Raw genomic sequence first — 24,130 nt, 5'->3', positions numbered from 1 at the left:
GAATGTCTTTGGTATCATGGGGAATTTGAAGTAGCCCTACTCAGAATTGTACAGATGATAAATATTGAAATACATACATGGGAAGATGGATGTGTAGAAAGAGAAATGGATGACGCACAGATGAAGGAAAGGGAAGCAAGGTGTGGAAGAGGATGAGGAGAAATGGGGGAAGGAGAGAGGGAGCAAGGGACAGGGAGAGGTGAGAAATAAAAGACCATCTTCCTGTCCTCTCGTATCTCATTCTGAGCAAATCTGCACTAAATACAACCTTGGGCTCTACCTAATTCTGACTAAAGTGAAGCATTAAGGGATTTGCGTCTATTTCCACCTGTGTAGTGAAGCTATCTTAGCCTATTTTAAGAGTTTTTATTTTCTGGATTCAGATTTAAGAAATACAATAATTTTGTTGTGAAAAATAGCAAATGACTACATTGAAAATGATATACCATTTTATTAAGCATCCTTTTCTAATGATAGATGTGCAAATTAGGACATTGTCACCATATAAAGCATCCTGAATAGAAAAGTTAATTTACCATTTAAGAATTTTTTTTTCAAGTAGGAAGGTTATACAAAAAATGTTATACTTTCTGAACTTGCTTTTACTTTTTTTTCTAGCCATTTATTAGACTATGGAAAGTTTAATGTATGGATAGTATAGAACATTTAATGAGGACAGGCAACCCAAAGGGGTGAGAGAGGGCAGTATTTCCTGGTTTTCCCAATTCTTCTTTTTCAAGCCAGGTCTGAAGAGTTGAAACTCTTCCAGATCAAAAGCAGAAACCCCCATTCCTGCTCTTGGGGGTTAGCTCTCAAGTTCATGTGTAAGCACTTTGTCTGAAGTGCTATCTCCTCAGGGCCAGTTTAAGACCCAGTGACTACTTTGGTTGATATATTCCCTGCCTTCCCAAGCCAAGAGAGCTGGGAAAATGAAATATAGTCATCAAGTCTCCCTTTGAGAACTCTTCTGGTTTGTCTCAGGCTTCCTCTTCCCCTGCTGCTAAAGAGCTCTCCTGTTAGGAAACACCCACAGCAGGCAACAGTATCTTGGTTGCATGTTTTCTATTTTATATCCAATTTTGCTTTCTGTGTTCTTTCTTGGGAAAATACACCTTAGCACCTCTGTGCAAGGCACTCCTTATTTACATTTTCAATCATGTCTTAGAAACTAACTCTTAGGAAACCTAGGGAGGATGTTATGTAACTTTGTCATGCCAAGGATGATGGTCCCAGATCACCAGAGAACTGAAGAGAGAGCTCAGGAAAGCTCGGGGTGAACCCAAGACCATACAACAAGTCCCGGCTGCTGCGAAGCTTTGTGAAGCCAGGTCTAGGCTGCTAGGGGCAGTGTGGCAGTGAGAGAGAATTACTCCTCTCTGATTGGTAGTGGCTTGCTGAAGCTGTTCTTCTGCTTAGTTTTTAAATAATTTCTGTCTTTTTCAGTCTCCATAATAAGCACATTTAGTTTTGTTTTTCCTAAACAAAACATGTTGTCACCTTATAATAGGAATGAGTCACTAACATCTTTATTATACCCTTCCATATCCCAGTGCCAATGACAGTATGCCCAGTATTTTATTAGAATTCCATGTTGAAAACATGCACACATGTGCGTACACATACGTGCAAACACTCATACAAGCATACACACATATATATATGCATACACACTCCCAAACACACTTGCATGTATACACACATAATGCATGCACCAGTACATGTATGTATATAGTCTTATTTTGTGTCCTTGTTTTTCTTTTATATATAAAGTTCATTTCCTTAACTTATTTTTCAGTGACACAGCACCTTCAAGAAAAGTGTTCTAGACAGTTCTAGGATAATTAGAAAGAAATGTATTTCTGAGACAACACTGCTATAAGGTTCATAGTCCAGTCAAAAGTAAATTTCTTTAATAAAACTATATATACATACATATATATGCATATATATATATATATAGAACACTGCTTCTTTTAAAATTGTTCTGATTTTGCATTCTCCAAAAAATTTTAGCTACAGTAGTTATATTTTCTTCAAACTTACCCTATAGGTTGTCATTAATTTCATTTGACAATTGAAATAATCCTGAAATAGTGAAGAAGGAAATAGGTCTTGGAAGTAGCATTGCTGTGAGTTTTGAAATTTGGGGCTATGGATGCCAAATTGGAAACATGATACGGATGCTATAGAAGGACCCATTCTCTGATTGCCTCTCACTTTTAATTTTTAGATCACACAGACACATAGACACAGACACACACACACACACACACACACACACACACACATATGCAAGTAAGCTCCTTAAAGGAAAAAGTGTTTAAGTTTTTGCCTCAAGAACTAATTACCACTCATCCATAATCTACTATGGCTCTAAAGTGTTATGCACTGCTGGATGAATATGTAATTGAGATAGTTTAAAAAATAGTCCTGTAATAGTCCACAGACTGGACCAACAAGGAGCTTGGGACAGATTAAAGCACAATCCAAACCCAACAGACCATGGCTGTCACAGCCACGTGGAGAAACACTTCTGCCAATGATAAGACAAGGTGTAACAGCTCCTTTGGTCATGTCGTGGCCTGATTACATACTTTTCAGGTTGCAGATCATTGGCTTGATGGGCCACAAAAAAGCAAATAAAACCCATCTTTTAAGTAGCGCCATCAGGGCCCTTCAGCTGTGAAGGTTTAGAGGAGAGTAAGAAAGCACAGGCTTCCTAGACGTAGGTCAGATACCTCCTGTGAGAATACAGCCTCCTCAGCCTCTGGGCAAGTCATTTACACTGCAAATAAAGAGTGAACATAGATGACAGAAATCCAGTAAAGTAGAAGGAAATACACCCAGGCCGGAATCTTAGCTCATGAAAAATTTATAGATGCGATGATAAAAATTAGACCCCTTGGATGGGGAAGATGGCTCTGCACAAGCAAGAGGACCTGAGATCAGATCCCCAGCACCCATACAAAAGCTGGGCATGGTGATAGGCACTGGTGACCCAGTGTTGTGGAACTAAGGCAAGTGAACTTCGGGAATTCACTAGCTAGACAGACTAGCCAAAAGAGCAAGCTCCAGGTTCAGTGAGTGACTCTGACTCAAGAAGAAAGTGGAGCACAAGGACACCCACCTCTGGCCTTCACACTCATGCACAGGCACACTCGTGTGCACCTACACACTTATACCACTACACAAGCAGTCATAAATAAACTAAAATAAAATGTACAACCCTCCACTTCACTCTGTTTTCTCTGGGTGTTACTGTTTGTTGGTGGTGGGTGTCTTCTGGTTTTGTGTCTCTTTTCTCTTTTGCCATGAGCTAGCATCTAAAGTTGCTTTCTTTTGGAACAAGATGGAACTTTTTATTTCACAAAGATGTCTCCTATTCCCTTTTAGTACAAGAAAACTTGAAAACAAGTTGGTTTGTTTTCCAGAACTAGATGCTGTTTGGCTTGTGGCCTCTAAGTTATTTCTGTATTTGTGTGCAGTAATTTCATGAAAAAAAAAACAGGTCATTTGACAGAAATAAATGACTCCTCATGATTTTTCTCCCCAGTGTGGATCACAATGATAGATTCCTCTGGAATCCGACACTGTTCAAAACCATAGTGCATTTCATACTTAATTAACATACAAAACAGAAGAAAGACTGCTTACTGCCAGGGGGGATGGGATTTTGCTGGGCTGGGCAAGAACTGGAGAGACTCTTAAGTAGCTAACTATTCTGGGCACCTTTTAGGTTTATTTTTGATGTACATGTGTGCATGTTTAGATAGACGAATAGATTTCAAGGAGTTGAAACATCAAAGCCAAGCATCCTTCTCCTTAGTAATCTTCATACTTTACATTGAACTGCTTTGGCCGGAGATGACAAAGGATTCCACACCTCTGATCACCAATCTGATACTCTCTCCTCTCCACTTTCTCTTCTTCAGTGACCTCACAACTGGTTTGGCATCTCTCAATCCATTCCCTTTGCCTGCCTGCTTCGATTACCCTCTGGCCACAATCTCTTTCTTGACCCCCAAGGTCATAGGCAGAGAAAATAGGTCCATGCTAATATCTGGTCATTGCTTGCACAGGAGGGTGCCATTAATACGCAACTACCCTGCAAGAGTCACATCTGATTTCTACTATTGTCATTGAGACTTAGTTTTCTCATCTGCTAAATGGACAGATCAGAACCATTAGCCTAAGATTGAAGGTGAATACTATGGATCAATAAGTTGGTATAAAAGTTATTAGTCACTTAATTTGTAATTGATGGGTATCTTAGGGTATAGGTGATTCTTTGTAAGCACTGGTCAAATAAAGGCAACGGCAAGCAAATTAAGCCCATTTAAACTGTTAGTTGTTTTTAGACTGGATTATCTCTAAGACTCATCTGAACACTAATATTCTGAGAATCTACAATGCCTTGCTCAACAGCCGAGGACAGGATATGTCTGGGTTAAGATCTGAAGCAGAATCTTTTCTTTATTGTGCTTGCTCTTTAAAATATACATGTGCTTACTGATCTTTACTATCGACATACAGAAGACAATCATACATTTAGAATTAAACCAATGTCTAAATCTTAGTATAGACACTTAATCTATGAGAGAGTGTGGGCAAGCTAGAGGAACCGTTTGATCCTCTGTTGTCTGATCTGTAAAGTGAAGGTGCTGGGTGGTCACTGCCTCACGGTCTCGCTATGAGAATAGACTGTGGTCTTGAATAAAAGCACCTCAACTGAAGCCTGACACTTAGCACTCAGGATCATCATCGTCATCGTCACTAGCAGCATCACTCAACTACATGTTTTGTTCTATTCTTGAATCCAAAATGCATTTCCTATGGAAATAAGTTTTATGAGCTAGAAACATTGATTACTATTTTTAGCTTTGCTTTTAACTCCCAACTTCTACCCTAGAAACATAAAATCAGGTTTGGGAAAAGAATTTGGGAACCATGAGATAAAATGAGTTTTCTGCCATGTCCATGCTTCTCCTTGGGTAGATATTCTCCTCCCTTCTACCCTCAACAGGGATAGAATAGCCAGGGATGAAAAAGCTTCATAGCACAGACACCCAGTTCCCTCAGGGCAAACTCAGCTCTAAACCATCTCTGCATTAGAATGCTTTTTAAAACCTATATCCTGCCTTCTTCTCTGGGTGGGGACAGAAAATGACACTGCATCTTTAACACAGTCAAAAACTGAATACCAACTTTTCACCAAGTAAAATAAATTCTCATTAATTTTCTATTACATCTGCACAAAAAGTTATGAGGGACATATTTTCATTTCTAGCCCCATTTCCAGTGATGAGACTGAAGCCCAGAAAGTTTAAATAAATTTGCTAATGAGGCACAGCTCATATGGCAGGCCTGTTGTCTAGACTCCTAGCTCTGTTTCATCTGAATGGTAGATACTGGAGAGAAGAGGTTGACAGAGGAGACTGTTAACAAGATCTTCAGGTAATGGACGGGTCCTTGGATCTGAGTTTCCAAAGCTGAGTTTTCTGGCATGACAGTCCAGTTTTAAAAACTGGCAGCCTCCTTTGGTCTGTTTCTCTGTTGCTATGCCACAACATTGACCAAAACCAACTTAGGGAGGAAAGGATTTAGTTCTGCTACAACTCCCAAGTCACAATCTAACATCAAGGGAACTCAGGGCAAGAGCTGAAGCAGACCAGGGAGGAACGCTGCTTACTGGCTTGCTCCCATGGCCTGTGCTCTAACTCCAAACCACCTACCAAAGAGTGGCACCTCCCACAGTGGGATGGGCCCTCCCAGATCATTCAACAATCAAGAAAATTCCTCTCAGACACATCCACAGATCAATATGATGGAGGCTGTTCCTCAATTGAGGGTCCCTCTTTTTAGGTGTGTCAGGTGGACAACTGAAGTTGTCCAGTATGTGCACAGCCATTATCCCTTTTGGAATTTAAGCCTTTTATGTATGCCGTGTAGGCAAAAAGAGCTGTGTCTAAATGAAAAGATGCTTAATGCGTTTTCATATACTCCTTTTTTTGCAGAAAAGGGATCATGCTAGGTCTTTTAGGAGCCTTTTCTACTTATTCACTCATTTGCTGGTTTGTCTGCATGCACCTCACCTCATAGATCTACAATACAATATGTACTAAAGCATAAGTGAAGATAACCACAGAAAGGCAAAACTATACACCTGAGTGGGATTTGTACCATTCTAGAGTAGGATTTTAGAACCAGATATGGGAAGAGGGGCTAACATAAACATGAGCAACAACATCTCTTTCCTTTTCTAAGTAACAAAACTGAAATGCACATTAGATTATGAGGGTGAAGGCAGGCAAGCCCAGTACAGATCTTCCCCTGGTGATGCAAGTCTTGACAACAGTGCTCTATCCCTGTGGTTAGATCTGTGTACTCACTGACCCTTTGGCTGTGGAGTAGAGATATGAGTAAGGTGTTAGGGAAAGTCCACAGTAAGAATCTGAATGAGATCCCCTTACTTCCACATGTCGTGCTTAGCATAGAGAAAACATTCCCAGCTGGATTGTTCTTCCAGTGACTTCAGAAGACAAAAAAAAGAAAAAAGAAAAAAATTGGGACTAGCAAGATGGCTCCAAGGATGTTCTAGTCTGGTTTCTGTTTCTGTGATAAAACATCATGACTAAAAGCAACCTAGGGAGGAACGGGTTTATTTCATCTTACAACACTCAGGTCACAATCCATCACTGAGGGAAGTCAGGCCAGGAACCTGGAGGCAGAAGCTGAAGGAGAGACCATGGAGGAGCTGCTTACTGACTTTCTCCTTGGCCTGTGTTCAGTCTCCTTTCTTATACAAGCAACACCACTTGCTGGGGTATGGCATAACCTACGGTGACCTGGGCCCTCCTCCATCAATTAGCATTCAAGAAAATGTCTTACAGACATGGACACAGGCCAGTCCAATGGAGAAAATGTCTCAACTGAAGTTCCCTCTTCCTAGGTGTGTCAAATTGAGAATCAAAACTATCCAGCACAGCAGCAGAGGCAGTTGCCACCAAGCATGATGGCCTGAGTTTAAATGCCCAGAAGACACACTGTGGAAGAGAGAACCAACTAGTTGTCTTCTGATTTCCACATGTGTACTGTATCATATGTACCCACACACATACACAAATAAATAAAAATAAATAAATAAATGCAGTTAAAAAAAACCTTTAAAGACAAACAAGAATAGCCTAATGGTTATGAATTTCCACCTTCATTTTTTCATATATAAAAAGGAGCATTTGGATATACCTAGTTATATAATCATTCACAATTACAAATAACATACAAGACAATATAATAATTGAAATACTTGATAGTTATCAACAACTCACATGAGTTTATAAAATATTGGAGTCAATGCTAGTATGATTTACTTTAAACCCAGGACTGGCAACTCTCTGTTACTTGCAGAGGCAAAACACCTAGCTTAAGAGAATGGTTCATACTGTTCGGCATGATGAGTTCACCACGTCAGATGATAGCAAGAGTCATTTAAGGAACTTCTGAGGTATGTCTGAGGGCTTGGGAATTGCTTTCCAAAATTCTGATTTATTGGATCTGATCATAGATATTTTCGTTTTAAAAATCCTAGCTGAACATTTTTTTTATTAAAGATCAAAACCGAGAACTGGAGAGATAGCTTAGTCAGTAAAGTGCTTGCTTTACAAGTATGAAGACCTGAGTTGGCGTCCCAGAACCCATGGGGAAATGCTGGCATAGTGGTGCTCTTTTTTAATCCCAGATATGGGGAGGTGGAGACAGGCAGATCCCTGGGACTCAATGGCCAGACAGCTTACCCTGTTTGGTGAGTTCCAGGTCAGTGAGAGACCCTGTCTCAAACATACATACATACATACATACATACATACATACATACATACATAAATAAATAAATAAAAATAAAAATAATCAGAAAGGGTAGACAACACCTGAGGAATGACACCCAAAGTTGTTCTCTGGCCTCTACTCATATACATGACTATGTGTTCATGAGTGCATGTGCCCACGCGCGCGCACGCACACACACACACACACACACACAATCTTTATTGAACAGTCAAAGGTGGGAACGGGCCTCATAAACAACAGATTCCTCAGAACCTCCAAGTGAAATCAAGTTTAGAAGCCAAAGAATGAGGCAATTCCAGAATCTTTTACAACAAAACTTAACACCAGTGCTGTGTGAGGGGGGAACCAGTACATACTGGTCTCACCTGCTCATTCCAAAACTAGCCCTCTGACCTCTATTTGGTTTCTCAAATATCCTCCAGGAACAATGGCTGGCAACTCTTTTTCTACTTGACACTTACAAGTCAATGAGGAACATTTTTAGAAGAAAATTGCAGAGAGATGAGATTTAACCCAAGGGGAAAAAAATGTGAGGAATAAAGATGATATATATCAAGCCACAAGAATAATTTATATATACCACCCACTGAGTCAGGTGGAGTCTTGATGATTGGTCTATGAAAACCATCTTAAAATGCAAGAAAATCTAGAGATAGAAGAATTCGAAGAAAAAGTCCATGCCAGATGCCATTCCTCCATCAAGGGTAGCTGTGGAATAGGATATACTTATGATCATTTCTCTCAAGCCTCAATTATATCATATGCAAAGAGGAATCTAAATACTCTATTATTTTGTCCCGAAGAAGACAAAGATTCAGAGCTGTAAGAAGTTTCTCCCCACTGCTGACTGAACCTTCCCCATGACTGCCCCTGAGCAGAATCCCAGAAGAATTTGGGAGGGGCAGAGACTTGTGGGTTCACATTCCACCTCCGCCACTTAGCTATTCTTTAACATGCATTGCCTCATTTTCCTCATCTGTCACCATGATCATAAGAATGGTTATGAGGGGTGATGATGTAACTATGCAGGTGTGACAGTTTGGAGCTTCTTAGCATAGGCAAGTACTCAATCCATGTTTGGGAGAGCCTTTGGAATCTAGGGAAACTTCACTCCTCCTGTTCAGAATGAATGATTTACCAATTCAATGTTTTTCTGTTAAATTAGTAATCCTCTCTTTTCCCGAAAAACCTTCCCTGTGTATCAAAGCAGCTTCTTAAAAATGTGCGCTTTGATACAGAAATGGCCATGAACATGCAGGTTTCTGGGGACAGACCGTCTCCCAAATGGTAACAAGTGAGTGGTAACAATCCCCTCACGGAAGACACCTGCTACCTAGTAGCCAGACCTTAGCACTTGTTAAATATGTGGATTCTAGACCTCTCTCATGTAAATTCTGGTTCAGCTGCTCAGAGTAAAATTCAGGAATTTAGGATTTGAACAAACATTCTAGGTCATTCTTATCTTTAAAGACTCTCAAGAGATTCTAGAATAAAAAGACACATGAAGGAGAAAGGCACTCTCGGTGGAAGAATTGGTGAAGACCTGATTAGATGCAGATTCAGAAGAAGTGTAAAACCCAAGAGTTTTTAAAACTCTAGGAGATGGGGAAATAAGGGAAAGGAACAAGGAATCAAGGGCAGGGAGTGTGCGTAGCACGACAGCTCCCGTGCACATTTTCCTTCCAGAACAAGATGTCATTATTCCTCTTAGAAGGCACCTAGAGACTAGAAGACGCCTTTCCTGGATAAAGCACCTAGTTTCTGTGGCTGAACCTTCCACAGCCTTTTTGACTAGGTTGTCCTAGAGGTTGGCATGGTGACCGAGTAGAAGCTGTGAGATAAAGCAAGATTTGCACAAGAGTCAGTAGTTCCACTGCCTTGTCCCTCTGCATTCACGCCCCTGCTTCTCAACTATTTATAGTGTCTCACTTTGAGAGAGTCTGTCAGAACGTGCCCCAGATCTGCTAAGCCTGAACCCAAGCAGAGCATGCCCTGCCATTAGCACTCCCCTAGCTTCTCCCTGTGACTCTGTGGGGTATCCAAACTGCAAACCATTCAACTAGACAAGCAGTACTCAAACTCAGCTGCACGTGAGAATTACCTAGAGTGTTTAGAAATGACTCCTGAGATCCATTCAAATTGGTCTTGCTGTGATTTGCTTGCCATGAGTATTAGGCATGCCCTAAGTAATCATGGGCAGCCAAGGTTGAAAAGGACTCAACCAGGGTATGTCATCTACAACTGAAGTGCAGACCATTTTGGTGAAAATAAGGTATGAGGGGGTTTGATTCCCAGCACCCACCTGGTGGCTAACAACCGTCCGTAACTCCAGTTCCAGGGGATCTGATGTCCTCTTCTGACCTCTGCAGGCATTACATGACACAGATGTACTTACATACATGAAGGCATAATGCCCATACACATAAAATAAAAAAATATTTTTTTTAAAAAAAAAGAAAATCACCTATGACTTGAAGTTTAAATCCTTAATTCTGTATGGAGAGTAGAAAGCAGATGAAAGTTATCATAAGGATGTAGGCATTGGTACTAGCCTCCCTTCTTGTCATGAGAGGTGGCCCCACACCTGCACTGCTGTGGTCATTTGACTCTGAGTTTGTTTGGAGATAACAGACTTTTCAGCCACAACTCTCACCTTTGTTCATCTCTCTAGTCATTTGAGGTAAATAGCTTCACAGAGACAATCAATAGATGACCTATTAATGGGCCATCTAAAATAAAACATTTGTCTTACAGTTCAGAGTAGGAGAAATAAAACTGTATGTAAAATGGCACACCATAGGTGACAGACAGATGCCAACATGAAGCCAGCCTTTTGGAACTCCAGTACCATGCCTGTGTCCCTCACATGCTTGCCCTTCTGGCATCTCTGGCAGACCTTCCCTGTGATCTTATTCATCAACTAGTCAAAGCAAAGCTTAGAAAGTGGGCGGCCACAGATTGACCTCATGGAATAAGGAGCTCTGTAGAAAGGCATTTTGTTGACACTTTATGTAGTAGGGACCTTCCTGGAAGGGACTTCCTACCCTGTTTGTGTGTATTTGAAAATAAAGCAAAAGAGCATAGAACTCATGCTTTAAAATGGCCATCCTCTTTGAAAAGCCTTTTTTGTAACTCTGGTACTGCTCTAGAGTGCATGTCACTCCCTCTTCTGCACCAGTACTGGTGGGAACTCTAAGCCTTGAGATATACTTCCTTCATCTAAGTCATCTAAACCCATTTTTGGTAGAAAGTGAGTTATCAGAGCAAAGGTAATTTCCTTTGTTCAAAAACTTCCTTAGGAATCTTAAAACTATGAAAGAGCCCCGGTTACTCAAGAGGCTCAAGTGGGAAGATGTGTTGAGCACTTTGAGGCCAGAGTGAGAACACATTTCAAAAGGAAAAGTAAAAAGCCCAATGGAGAAAAAAACCTCAAGTGGATTGTCAGAAGCATGGGGCACGGCGGGGGTGGGGAGGATCAGGAAAGACGTGAAAGGGGGACAGAAGGAAGAACAGTAAGGAGGAGGGATAGAAAGAAAGTGGGAAGGAAAGAAAGAGGAGACTGGAGGAGAAAAACTAGCATTTTAAGAATTAAGAGCATAGTGTCCAAAAGATCAATCATAAGGACAGTATTATATTGCATGAAATTCTAGGAAATTCTGATTTCTTTATAATACCGGAGGGTTTCATTTTGCCGATTTTCTCTACTCATTCAATAACCATTTAAATATCTGTATGGGTTGCCTACAAATGGCCTTACTTGTATCTAGAATCCTAGAACATTTCTTAGCAGCGGGGGCTGTAATTCAGTTGGTAGACTGCTTGCCTACCATGCATGAAGCCCTATATTCAATCCCCAGCATTGTACCAAACTGGGATTTGTGGTGTACCCCTGTAGTCCACACATTCCAGAGGTAGAACTGAGGTCATCAGTGGTTATATAGACTGTTCCTTAGAAGGGAGCTCCACAGAAGTAACATACAAGCTCACAGTGTTGTCTAGAATTGGGGAGTGTGGAATCAGGTCTAGCTGCTGAAATGATTAACACCTCCTGCCATGTATATGCAAATATCTCTTCTAAGAGCCCAAGCCTGTGGTTGAACCATGTTGCTGAGCCCTTTGTTATGGGCACCTTGTAAACAGAGTTCCCTCTCAGTTCTTGTTTGGTTTATGTTGGGAATACCATACCTGTAGTTAGGCATGCCACATCTCACTATCCCTTAAGTAAGTCAAAACAAAAACTCCACCACACATCTCTTCCATTTGGAAATACATCAACTGTACTGATTCTCAAACCTGGGGACTCTGAAGCCCCATAGTTACAAGTCTCAAGAAGTTTGGGCCATTTTTAACACGTAGCAAAAGATCCAATCAAGCTAATGTCTATTGTTTAAGAGAGGCGGTGAACAAACTTAGTTTTGACTTCTGATGTGTAGAAGACACAGTATTCTCAGAGCATCTCTAATTTTGTTTGGATCTTATTGGTTTTTGAAGCAACTAGAATTCAGCTGAATGTTAGAGACTAGGGAGTCCTGAAACAGCAAGTCTCCTTATAGTCCAGTGTGTACCCCTGTGATGGGGAAAGTTTCTTAAGATAGTTTATGAAATGTTCAGTCTCTGCTTTTGAAAATTGGAACAAAAGCAATCATATTAAGACCCCCTTCCCCCAGATGCATCTATCTGGGTTCTTGATCCCTGTGCACAGTAAAAATGTAACAAATGAGAACTCAGGACACCTCTGCTGATGCTTTTGAGGCATTGAAGACTCCCGCCAACTTGAATGAGCCATTGCAATCTGTGTGGCATAGATATTCTTATTTCTAAAGAAATCAATAGTACTTCTGAATTAGAACACCTTACCTTGTGGAATTGCCTCCTTTGGAAAATGCCTTAAGAGGGTTTTATCCTTCTGGATTTAGAAAAATCAAAGTAAAATAGCATTTTCCATTTTAATTTTTTTTTCAATATTGCATCATTAAGACTAATTTGGAGGAGCTGGGGAGCTGGCTTAATGGGTAAAGAGCTTGCCATACTAGCATGAAGACCTGAGTTTGAAAACCAGGAACCTACTTTAAATCTAGACACAGTGATATGTGTCTGCCATCCCATTGCTTGTACAGCATAATGGGGGAGAGGAACGGGTGAATCTGTGGAAGCTCACAGGCTAGCCTGTGTTACGTAGAGGCAAACAAGAGACTCTGTCTCAAATAAGTGGAAAACAAGGACCAATATGCAAGATTGTCCTCTGAGCACTACACATGTGCCATGGCAAGCATGCACATGCGCATGCACACACACACACACACACACACACACACACACACACACAAGAAATGTTTTATAAAAGATAACCTTGCAAGATGGAGCCTATTTCAATAGAAGATTTGGTTTTTTGTTTATGTTTCTGTGGCGTTTTAGTTTTGTTTTTGCTTTCTTTATATAGCAAGCTTAGTTTGATAAGGAAATTGTTATCCAAATTCTGATCCCATAATATTCTCTTCTGGAACAACAGCATTTTTTTCTTTCCTTTTATAAACAAATTTGGGTAGTGTATTTAAAAATAAAGTATGAAACTGTCTGATATTCCTGGCTAGTCCTGGTATAATTTTCCTAATAATAATCCCTATTAAAAATTATATTATTTTTAGCATTAAAAACCAATGTAAGCACAGTTTGGAATATGGCCCTAGCAGCATACCCTGGCATGATGTTTTGGTAACACACAGTATTAATATCTTGGCGCAACAGCTTGTCCACGGTCCATATCCTGATACCTTCATGATTTCGTCTAAGTGTTCCCGCATGCCTGTTTCGTGATCTTTCCAAGCTCTAAGCCCAAGGTCCATTAGCACATTTCCTTGCCACATTGATGCAGACGCAGCCCCTCCCTGCCCTTCACCCGCGCACATGGAACCAATTGCCAGACAGCACGTTTCCCCCTGAGCGAGCAGTATTGTGAATTTTATCTTCTCTTCCAGAAATCAGTTCGTCTTCGTTGCAACAGATGAAATTTCTTGTAACACCTCTGCAGGTAACAAACATTGCTACTTCTTGATGCTCCCATCCAAGTCTCAGTATCCTTTTTTTTTTTTTTTTTTTCCTTTTTATCTTCTTCACATGCTGCAATTGGTCATTAAAGAAAGTTTAGTTTTTAAAAGAGAGAGAGAGACCATATACATTTGAGAGTAGTCGAAGCTTTAGGCTCTGCCATATTAAAAAGACACTAGGTGTTTTGCTAACTCTCATGTTTGTATTTTTGGTTTTAATGAGACAGGGTTCAGAAAAATAAGACTTATGGTGAAAAAAACCTGCAATAAAATCATGGAATAATCAGTATTGTTACTGCAAAATACTAATCAAGGGAGCTTAGGAACATGGGCAATGACATTCATGTTATCTGAGTTCAGAGATTGAAATGCCAATTATTTGGGACCTTTATAGAATATTATCGGCCCTAAGAGACAGCATCCACAAATCCAGTGGCATTAGGAAATATGATTATCCCTGTGTTCTAAGAAGGGGATGTTCCTTCTATTAGCTAAAGATTCTCTATTTCCTTTCCTTCCAAACATATTCTCACGTAGCAGAACTTAGAGAAATGAAGGTATATTTCAGTTTCAAAACCATGACATAGGTCAGTAGAAATTGCCTAGCTGCATGATATGTCCACCAAAATAATGTCTGTGTTTTTGCTTTGGTGTGGTTCAGAACGTTTAAATCTGGAATTCCTTGATTAAATGTCCAGCTAGGTGAGTGCCTATACAATGAATGCCAGATTTCTTCACTTTCTTTCCTTTTCCTTTTTTTGGGGGGATGGGGTGGGGTTTAAGGACTAAACTATCAGATACTTACTAGGAAATCTTGATAATGTGTTACTTTTGACCACAGAGGAGGGATGTGACGCTACATGACTTTCAAAAGTACATATTCCACCCAGCCTCACAGACAGGCCCCATAGTCACCTTTTATCAATAGAGTAGTAAAAATAGTTGCATTTACAAATAACACTTCACTTTCTGTTCAGAGCCTTCAGAGAGAATGAGTGAAAGGAAGGGTGGAGCTAGGAACATGCTTCTGGCAAGGGCCGTGCTAGTCTCCATCCTGCCTTTCAGAGTAGGATCTTTAATAAGTTGAGGCTTTCCTCCCCGAGTTCCTGAGTTATGCATGCCCATTGTCTAAAGCAGCACTCATTTGCATAAAACCCCTTGGCTAATGACCCTGCTATTTCCTCCCCCATGATCTTTAGCCTCTCCTATCTCCGCCTCTCTCTGTCGGAGGTGCTGACAGTACTAACTCTCCACTAGTGGCTAACAGTGGAAGATGGACCCTTAATTGAATTTCTGGGAGTAGCAGGGGGAGGGGAAGGTTCCTGGAATACAGGGATAGGTTAACATTTCCAGAGTGGACCATGCAATGAAGAGATGGGACAAGAAGAGGCTGGAGTCGGGAGGAACAGTGATTTAAAATAATAACTGAGTTTTGTTTCTGGATAGCTGGTGTTACAGAGTCACTTACCTTCCCTGTTAAATTTCATGGATGTTCCAGTGTGTCTTAGGCTATATTTTGGCATCATAGATTAAAACTAAAAAACAGCAGCATCAAAGGTAGACGTTGATCCCAACCTATGATTTAACAAACCCTGTTGTGCTAACAAGTTGAAACGTGATCTTCTAAAAAGAGGCAATAGATGATGTTTGCATGGCCACTGCTAGAGTCTCTCCCTGTCCTGTCTACACCAAGAGGGCTGCTCAGTAAATTCTTAATGAATTGCTATGGATCACATTTCAAACTGGGAGAGATACAGCCCATTCCTGTGATGGCTGTGTTAATAATGTGTTATGTACTTTATATGATCTCATTTGAACCGGGACTTTTGATCAAACATAAAGCTACCTGTATCAATCAGATTCCCTTGCAGCTAGCCCATCTTCCACAAAGAGTGAAAATGAAAACTCAGCTGCAATGGAATGTCTCTAAGTCTTGCCCTGCACACTGCAAAATCCCAGTGCACACAGCCTACACAGCATACCTGTGAAGACTCCACTTCCTTCAGAGCAGTCCTGCAGAGGGCAGGCCTGTTGCATCCTGGTATCTATGGCCTACCAGAGTTTGACTCTCTTCCCAGGAGATTTTAAATTGTGGCCAGCTGACATTTACAACTACCCATCACACCAGGTTTTAGAATTGAGAGTACCTCAACTTGAACATGCAGTCAGTTGGAAGGCCCTGCAGTTCAAACTTGCTTAAGATTTCCAGGAACAAGACACCCACTGTGACCAGAACAAGTAAGGATCTTAGCGCTATCATGGAGGTAGTGCAGGCTCAGAGCAAGTTAAGACTGGAAGGCTATCAAACTATCTGAAACTTTCCTATAAGCATGATGGGATGGCACTGAAGGATTCATTTAGATCTTAATATTATACAGGATCAGTTAGAGAACTTGATGGAGACCAAGAATGCAAAACGACAAGTACAGAAAAAACGAAGGCCCCTACTGACCACTTCTTAAAGCTGGACCTAACCAAGGCAGGTTAAAAAAGGAAGGGTTCATTTTGGATCACAGATCAAGGGTACAGTCCATCATGGAGGGGGAGGCAAGGCAGCGGGAATGTCAGGAAGTTGGGCACATTCAGCCATAGTCAGGAAACCAAGAGCAATGGATGCTAGCTCTCTTTTTCATTCACTCCAGGACCCCAACCCGTGGAATGATGCCACCCACAATCAGGGAAAACTTCCCTCCATCAGCCCACTCTAGAAACTCCCTCACAGATATCCTCAAAGCTTTGTCTCTTAGATGGTGCAGGAGCCTGTCAACTTACAATCAGTATTGAACATCATGACGCCCTCTGTCTTCATCTAGTGTGGTATTTGTTAGTTCCTAGCATTGATGAATAAATCAAGTCCTTTACCCATGTAATAGCTGTCTCTTCTGTGGGTGCTACTGAATTTGTCAGGGTGCAACAAAACTAGCTGTTGTTTATTGAGTGAATTCTGTATGCTACCAAGTATGATAAGCTATGAATGTATGTATGAGTCTGCCTACACACATGCATACATATACATACACCTATATACATGTACATTTATCACAATAGTGGCTAGAAAAGTGGCTCGGTCAGTAAACTGCTTGCTGCACAGCATGAAGACCTGAATTCCAAGCACCAAAGCCCAAGTGAAAAAGCAGGGTATGGTGCCAAGTGCTTGTAATCCCAGTGCTGGAGATGCAGTGGAAGGAGGATCCCTACAGCATGCTGGGCAGCCAGACAGCCTAGGCGAATTGGCAAGGACCAGGTAAAAGACAGGGATTCTGTCTCAAAAAAATACAAAGCGGAACATAGATGTGGGGGAATGGGTAAGAAACCCCAACCCTACCTGAGGAAGTATTGTAACCTATGACTGCTGGGAGGCGGAAGAGTCAGTCTCATCTAAGGGTGAGATGCTTGGTAGGTTGACCAGCTCCAGTGGCATTTGGGGAAACAAATTTGACTCTATAGAGTATGTGAAATTAGGTGGAGAGTAGTAAGCGGGGTGCAGATAGAGGAGGGGATCTAAATATGATTAAAATATATTGTATGGAGTTTATAAAAATTAAAAAATTATAAAAAACCAAACAAGGTGGGTAGCACTGACGAACGACAGCTTAGGTTGACCTCTGGCCTCCACGTGCACTCAAACATGAACATGTACACATACACATACACACACACACACACACACACCCACACACACACACACCCACACCCCAAAAAAAAAAAAAACCAGAAAAAATAAGTGAATAAATAAGAAAATGCTCAGCCCAGAGAAGTATGATAACTTGCCCACAGTCACACAGGAGTCCATCAGAAGTCAATGCTCACACCACTGGGTGGCACTGTCCCTGCATGCTACTTGTCCTTTGACCTTGGAACCACGGACCTACTTTGAGTAAGAACCCTCCTTCTTTCTGTAGCTATGCTATCTTGCTCTTAGAAATCAAATGTTTTTGTATTGGGGGAAGGGTGTCATTGTGAAAACTTAGGGGGAAACAGAATGGCTCCCTGTCCCACAGGATGTGATTTAGCACTACCTGTTCCCATCAGGCTGCACATATAGAGAACTACGTGTTTGGTGTTGGTCAAGGTGTGGTGAGACTTATGAAGGTGGCATGGACCATGTTGTACATGAGAGACAGACAGGCAAAAGGAGTTTCAGGTCAATGGACCAAACGCTTTGTTGGGTCAAAGTCAACTAATAAACCTGGAGAGATGGCGCAGTTAGAAAGTGCTTGTGTTGCAAGCATGAGGACCTGAATTCAGATCCTAAGAGAGCCCCCCCCCCCAAAAAAAAGCCAAGAGCTGCAGTGTGTACTTGTAATTCTGGCAATGGTGAGGTGGGAGGTGGGGACAGATCCCTGACAGCTTGTAGGCTAGCCAACTTGGCTTAGATGACAAAGTCCCAGGCTAATGAAAAGGCTTGGTCTCAAACAAAGGGTAAAAGGTCCCTGAGGAGTAACAACTAAGGGTGTTCTCTAACCTCCCCATACACAGAAAAAAAAAAAACACAGAAACAAATCAACTAGAATAGCCTGTTCCATGAAAACTACTGAACTGTCTGAACTGATATAAGGCTCCCTGGTTCACCCGTGCAAGAGAGATGGGGGAGGCAGAGACAGAGAGAAGCATAGAAAGAGAGAAGGGAGGGAGAGAGAATGGTGGATGATCATGCAAAGAAAATTTGGAGCCTGGCACTCTCTCAGCAGCAAGGCTGGCCCCGTGGATCAGGCCAGGTCTATCACAATGGCACAAGACACCAACGTGAAGATCCAGCGCCACTTTTCAATGCTTGGGAGATCCAATTATGTGGGGCAAAGGTAGGTGTCTTTGAAAGCCTTGGCCAAATGAAATATCTGCAAAAACTGTCAAAACTGTCTGCTGTAGGGCAGCATTTATTAATGACTGTACCATTATTAAATAAAAAACTGTACCATTGAGTAAATAATGAAGTAATATTTGGCACATCTGGGGGCACAAGGATGTGGGCACTGTCTCCTTCCTTTGCCACCTCTCAACCTTTGTGCACGGACACACCTGCAGTAAACTTTCAGATAACATTTAGAAGAAATTTCTAAATTGCCCAGCCTTCTAATTGATCCTTCAGCAAGTTTCCTCTAATTGTCCTCCTTGCATTAGGGTGATCTGATTGCTCAGCAAAGTTGTCATGAGGAAAATTGATTTGTGGTTAATTGGTCTGTTTCCAATGGAGTGTGAGGTATATTTTGCTAGAAGGAGGACCAGGTGTAGAGGGACTGTGAAAGCAAAGGTACTTAGTAAAAATAATAATTCCATTTATTGCGAGCTTATTGTGTATGAGGCACTATTCTGAGCTTGTAGCATGCAATAACAATAAAACACCCCATTAAAAATAAAATGTCCATAATTGTCTACTTGTGAAAATTAAGAATATCTAGATACCACTGAATTAGCTTAAGTAGGAGAAGGTGACATCGGTGCAAAATTAAGAAAAGCAGCGGCATTGTGGGATTTTAGAGAATGCACCAAAATTACCTGTAGAGCCTGATGAGGACGCAGAGAGCATTCAGTCCTTCCCTCCCCCAACCCCTGAGCATAGACTTCCTTAAAGAGGGAGCTGGCCGGGCATGGTAGCGTAGGCCTTTGATCCCAGCATTTGGGAGGCAGAGGCAGGCGGATCTCTGTGAGTTCAAGGCCAGCCTGGTCTACATAGTGAGTTCCAGGACAGCTGGGGCTACAGGGAGACCCTGTCTAAAAAAAGGAGCTTGAAAGTAGTCAGCATTCTAGCAAGTTCCCCTGGGAGTGTTCCAAGTACACCTGGAAAGTCCCGCCTACCAGTGGAGACTTTCTAGAGATGGAGCTTCCTCTAGAGTGACTTTGAATCCTTGCTGTGGTCAGTCCACGCACATCTGAGTCTGAAGCACACTGGAATTCAAACACGTGGGCTTTGATGGTTGGGTAAACTATTTCATTACTAACTGTGAATTGCAAGTGATCATAGTTTGGATTATAGTGGCATAAATTTAAAAAACTGAATTTCACCTGTTTCTATTTACCTGCTTCTAATTGTGACTACTGTAGAATTTTAAGTAACATAGGACTCACATTTGTGGCCGCCTTTATGGTTCGTTGGAATAGAGCAGTTCTAGAGACACATAGTTGGCACCAGGAATCCTGAACCTACTACAGAATGCCTAGCTACTACTCGACCCCACTTCTCTGCAGGAAGATTACAGATCTAGTGAAGGATACTAATAACTTCTGTGAATGTTTACATGTATTACACTGCCACTGGGATGCCATGGTGATTTCAAAGCATGATGGGAAATTCCTACTTTTACTACAGTAGTACTAGACACAGAAAGGTCAACAGGGTTTCTGAGAGGAAGATGGCCTGGAGTGTGCTTATGGCTTCTTTATTTGATGACCCATTCCATAATACACATACTGCAAGGCCCAAGTAGGAGGACTTCTATGTCTTTCTGAGTTCAGGGAATGGCTGCTATTCTGCTTGGTGATTTTAGAATCAAGGTTTTCCCTTCTGACCTGCCCCACTGAGATTTAGATTAGTGCAATGCAAGGTATTGAACTGCACTGAGAGGGCAATTCTATTTGAATTGCCACAGGTATAGGGTCCAATATTTTTAGATTTTATAGGTATTGGATTCATGTGTGCATTTATGTTCACACAGTTGTATGACAAGTATTCACATGCAAAATCAAATTCTGTGGCTTCCACATCGACATTAAAGAGCTCAGGAGACACCTTCACTGCTCCTTCTTGGGCAGCAGAGAAGACTATGAGCTTGAAATCTGTGCTCAGTGATTTCTAAAGAAGTAAACAACTCAATAAATACCAGAACCCTGAAGATATGAATGGAGAAGTTCTTCTGCTTCTACTTGGCTATTTATTGATATTTCTGAAACATTTGTAACTATTTTCTAGATGTTTTGAGTTATGGGACTAGTATGGTTCTCCTAACTTGTATACCTTGAGAAACTTTTAGAATATAAGGTCTGCTCAGGTCCATGGTTCATAAGTAAGTCATTATAAAATGTGTAAATTATTGTAAAGGAAGACCCTGAGACCTGAGGCTCAGACTTCAATTTGCCACTCCACAAAAAAAGTGAACAGGAGCATTCCCTAGCTAAACCATTGCCCTTCAGGTTCTTTCCAATATTTAGAAGCAGTTGTCATCTTAATGCTTCCAGGAGGGTGTTTGTCCTAAGCAGAAAACCAGGATGCCTGGCCCTAGGTCCTGGAAATCCTTGCAAACCTGCCTGTGAGGATGAAACAGGCTAGTTGGTATCATTTCTCTTTATAGTGGATGGGTATGAACTGTTGCTTTTGGAATGTTTGCCCCAAATATTAGCCAGAATGAGCCTAGAATAGTTCATGTTCATTGTCAGCTGGGTTGAGAAGCACCTAGGCGATTAGAAAGTCTTACTTGGGTATATCTGTGAGGATGTTTCCAAAGATTAGCCGAGGGTAGAAAACCCATCCTGAATGTGGGAGGCCCAATGCCCATAGGCTGGGGACCCCAATGGAATTAAAAGGAAAGAATTGGAGTAAAAATTAATCTTTCCTCACTCCAAGTTGTGGATGTCCATCATTGTGTCAGAGAGACACAAAAGAGAACACACATTAGTATTGTCTCCAAATGGTGTACACTGTTTCATCCCAGACCTAAAAGTTTGAAAGTGGTAGAAATGGCCACTTGCCACTGAAGAGTTTTTGTCCTGAACCGCCTGGGTTGTCTGGTAGATATTTACTTGCATAGAGGAAGAGATGTCCGTTCATTTCAGAAATAGGTATACATGCCTTAGCCATGGAATATGAAAGAGTGGCCACAATGCAGTCAGGACTACATTTCTTCATCCTTTGAAAGGAGAGGTTTGTTCCCCTTTTTGAACTCATAGAAACCCCACAAGTTAAGGGGTTCAATGAAATTAAACAGTCACAGAATTACCAATGGATCTCTGAGTAGCACCTACATTTTTTGAAGGTCTGTAAGATCTTATGTTGTGCTTTAGGTTTTTGTTGTTGTTGTTGTTGTTGTTGTTGTTTTCCTAAGTGAGAAGTGTGGAATGATTGAATTGAAAAGGAAAAAATTGCTGAGAGCATTTATTTTGGAAAACAGATGCACTGGTGTCTGAGTCAGGGAAAAGTGACTCTAGCAATAGGAGAACGGGAGGCTGAGGAAGGCCATGTGCTGCCTACCTACCTTTCCCCTCCTCTACAGGACTCAGGCTGGCTACAGCTCCTTTTGGGCCCCTGGGGAGGGCAAAGAGTGTGAACGCTAACACAAGCTGGCTTGTTCAGGAACTTGTATATTCCTGGCACATTCCCCTCTGGGTTGTAAGAAGCTAAAACTCACCAGTGCATTCTATTAACGATAAAGCGAGACAAGGAATTATTAGAATCTTCCAACTTCATTTGGCAAAGTACCCAAACCGGCCAGATGACAGTGATCAAATAGCTGGGTGGGATGAAAATGACTTATTGGGTGCAACTTAGTCGCCACCTTCTCACATCCATATACTGTCTCATTAAGGGTAGACATTGAGATGGGACAACAAGCCTCCTTAGGACTCTGATCTCTGTAGACTCCCTCAGGAAAGTGAAAGAGAAGACCCTCCTAATCTAACCCCAGGGCTCTCCAAATACCAGGGTGTTAAACCACTGGGCCTCTCCACCTCTGTGGTGAAGTGTGATTTTTCTGGATTGGTTTCCCAAAATGATTGACAAACTACAACTTATATATAAAGAGCCCCTAAAAGCACTGCAGACACTAAAGTATACTGGCTGGTCCTTAGTAAGACACCACGATTTGAATGCACCCCCTGCAGCATTTCCTTTTGGGAGAGAAAACACAAGTTTGATGCTCTCTTGCTGTGGTTGGACTATCTAGGACATCTATACTACATTCTAAACTTCACCTGAGGGGTGAAGATACTTTACCCATCTTTCTGCCCCACAGGGATTCTCCCAGCTGTCTCTGAGATCCAAGGCATGAGGAGATGTTAAAGGAATCATAAAAGACTCTTAATTGAAATGGGGTGAAATTAATTACATTGTTCTTAACATGCCCTGGGAAAAAAATTGTGAGACTGTTGTAACTCTAGTGTGGGCTATCCACATAAGCGTATTTTATCTCATTAGCACACAGCTTGTCTCAACTAGATTTTTGAAAACATTAATAACAAGGAATATTTACATTTCTGGAAGGACTGACAAAGCACTTTTAAAATGCAGGTTCAGGGCTGGGGAGATGATGGCTCAAGGGAGCAGCACTTGCCATGCAAGTGTGAAGATTTACATTCACATAGAAACAGGTTGAGTGTACCAGCTCCCCAGGAGGCAAAGAGAGGGGATCCTCCGCCAAACTGGCCAGCAAGACAAGGCTCAGGGCCAGAGGGAGACCCTGCTTCAGTAAGTAATGTGGAGAAAAGTCAAGGAAGATACCTGATGTTAACCTCTAGCCTCCACATGCACCTGCACACACCCTCACACGTGCAAACACACACACACACACACACACACACACACACACAAAATATATATATAAAAGTTTAGGTTCCTATTTCCCATCCAATAAGCGAAAGAGTCATTTCACTGCAACATAACCCTAAGTTCAGGTACAGTCATTGAAGATACTGATGCAGCTCATAAATTAGATCTTGATTCGGAAGCAGTTGTAATTTGATTGCTAGAAGCACCTGGGAGCACGTTGGAACAGAATCTTTCAGTTGCCTCTGAAATCAAAAGTCTGGGCTGGGCAGGAAGAAGAGATTAGCTTGTGAAATTCCATGTAAGAAGCCTTGCATCCTAACATTCTCTATCCTTGACCAATGGTTTTAAAATGTATCAGATTTCAAAACCTTAATTCCAGCACTCTGGAGCCAGAGGCAGGTAGATCCTGTGAGATGGAGGCCAGCCTGGTCTATATAGTGAGTTCCAGGGCAGCTGGGGCTACACGGAGACCCTGTCTCAAAAACATTTTTAAAAAAATATCAGGTTTCTTCTATGTGTGTTTTATATGTGAACTTAGCTGAGCTCAGACAGAAGCTCTTTTTGGAGTGGGGAAGTTCAGGGTACAAAAGAGGAGTCTTGCCTGAACTGGGAGAGCAAAGACAGGGAAAAGCAGGACTTGAACATAGAGCTTCTTGCCCCCCAGCCCTTGGCTTTCTCCCCACTTCATATTTGCTCTAGCAATATTATTGATATCAAAAAAGATGAGGTCTTATGGCTGTAAACATGATGAGGTAGCCAGCGAAAG

General features: G+C 41.5%; 1 protein-coding gene across 18 annotated transcripts in view; it reads left to right on the top strand.

The window, feature by feature from the left end:
- Window positions 1-24,130, top strand: part of Rbfox1 (RNA binding fox-1 homolog 1) — a 383,510-nt gene that overhangs the window by 352,704 nt on the left and 6,676 nt on the right. For 10 of the 18 annotated variants that reach the window (XM_008829966.2, XM_008829973.2, XM_008829974.2 and 7 more), the window contains one exon: window positions 13,821-13,873. The exons of the other annotated variants lie outside the window; for them this stretch is intronic. In XM_008829966.2, coding sequence (XP_008828188.1) covers window positions 13,821-13,873 — 53 coding nt within the window. The remainder of the gene's footprint in view (window positions 1-13,820; window positions 13,874-24,130) is intronic. 18 annotated transcript variants of the gene reach the window in all.

Source organism: Nannospalax galili, unplaced genomic scaffold (genome assembly GCF_000622305.1).
Source record: "Nannospalax galili isolate Female #2095 unplaced genomic scaffold, S.galili_v1.0 scaffold32, whole genome shotgun sequence".
Taxonomy (NCBI): Eukaryota; Metazoa; Chordata; class Mammalia; order Rodentia; family Spalacidae; genus Nannospalax; species Nannospalax galili.
The sequence above is the reverse complement of the archived record's forward strand: the minus strand, read 5'-3'. Positions and strand labels throughout refer to the sequence as shown.